The sequence below is a fragment of the Phalaenopsis equestris genome, unplaced genomic scaffold (genome assembly GCF_001263595.1).
Source record: "Phalaenopsis equestris unplaced genomic scaffold, ASM126359v1 Scaffold227658, whole genome shotgun sequence".
In the NCBI taxonomy this organism is placed as follows: Eukaryota; Viridiplantae; Streptophyta; class Magnoliopsida; order Asparagales; family Orchidaceae; genus Phalaenopsis; species Phalaenopsis equestris.
In genome coordinates this window covers 3,407-5,114 of record NW_018245643.1, presented here as the reverse complement: position 1 = coordinate 5,114, position 1,708 = coordinate 3,407, and the positions used below count along the sequence as shown (strand labels likewise).

General features: G+C 37.6%; 1 protein-coding gene across 1 annotated transcript in view; it reads left to right on the top strand.

The window, feature by feature from the left end:
- Positions 1-1,251: 1,251 nt before the first annotated feature.
- LOC110037943 (probable isoaspartyl peptidase/L-asparaginase 2) overlaps positions 1,252-1,708 on the top strand; it is a gene marked incomplete in the record, with an annotated part of 2,854 nt that continues 2,397 nt past the window's right edge. The window contains 1 exon segment of the mRNA XM_020742690.1: positions 1,252-1,699. Within this exon segment, the coding sequence (XP_020598349.1) occupies positions 1,304-1,699 (396 nt within the window).

Below are 1,708 nucleotides of genomic sequence, written 5' to 3'. Positions count from 1 at the left end.
TAATTCATATCGTAGCCTTATGAAAAAAAACCAAGCTTTCGCCATTGTAGTTCCATCAAATCATTCGGGATTACACATTTTCATTTTGATTTGACAACATGAATTAGGCGAAACATAAGTATCGTCAATACCTATATCTTTTCAATATTTGTAAGATGTAAAGCTTATAAATAAATTTATTTTTTATGCTTTTATTTAACGGCTAGTAAGCTTCTAATGGTCCATTAATTTAGTTTGTGATAATGCCTTTTACAAGAGATCTCTTATTGGCCAAGAATTTGACGAAAATTTAGATCATTCATTTATCATTAGAAACGTGTTTTGAATATATTAACTCCATTTTATGTTCATAATTTGTCATTAAAAGTTAATATCATCATGATGACAAACAAATTAAAAAATAAATATTTGCAACAAAATTAAAATAATTTTATTTATTTTCATAATTAAATGTAAGGAAAAAATTAGTCCAAGAAGATTTATTTTTAATAATTTTAATTATTAAATTTATTAAGTGAATTAAAATGTATCTCGATAAAATCACATGTCTTGATTTTTATAGTAAAAAAATTATTGAATGAATGTTGTGATATGAATTACTAAATAGATGACTCAAATTTAAAAATCTTCCCTAATTACCATGAAAAAGATTCTTTTATTATCTCCTTTAATTCCCAAATAAGGATGTTCATGGCACCTCAATATTTACACGTATAATTAAATTGTATAGAGAATAGCATTATTATTAATTCATAAAAATAATATAACTAAAATATTATATAACTAGATCTAAAAAAGTATATCATTGATATAATCTACATATTTTACTGAATAAATTTCTACAAATTCTAATAGATAATATATATTATTAATATTAAAATCATCACCGGAAAAAGCTTGCAAGGTTCCGGAATCGACAGGCAGATTCCAGTCCAGATTCCCGCACACCCACTTGCAAACCAACTCTCAATGGCCGCACTAATAATATCACTCGTCAGCATCCATTAATTCTGCATCACGATTCGTGTTCAGAAATGCCACTAATCCTGCACGAATCTTACACAAAATCCAACGCTGCAGAACCAAAATGTTACACATTTCCCCACGGCAATAGCTTTTATAAGATTTATTCACACGTGGCCTCCACAGCACAGCTGAATCTCCCCCCGGACTCCAACCCCTCCCCAAAATTCCATTTCACGAACCTTCCTCACGTCCGGGAATATTCCCCCCTTCTATAAATTCGAAGTTCATCTTTCTCCCAGCAACAGCAAATCTCAGCCATCCAATCACAAAAGAAGGAATGGGTGGCTGGGCTATAGTGGTACACGGCGGCGCCGGCGTCGACCCGAGATTGCCGGAGGAACGTCAGGCGGCGGCGAAGCGTATTTTGGCTCGGTGCCTTGAGATAGGCGCTGCGGCGCTGAGCGCCGGAGCAGCGGCCGTCGACGTGGTTGAAATGGTGGTGAGGGAATTGGAGACGGACCCGTTCTTCAATTCGGGCCGCGGGTCGGCCCTGACTGCCCGAGGGACGGTGGAAATGGAGGCGAGTATAATGGACGGTCGTGATCGACGATGCGGGGCCGTGTCGGGAATCACGACCGTTAAAAATCCCATTACGCTCGCTCGCCGGGTTATGGACTTCTCACCGCACTCTTGCCAGGCCATTCATGGCGCCGAGGAGTGTGCCGTCGAGCAGGTAAGGGAA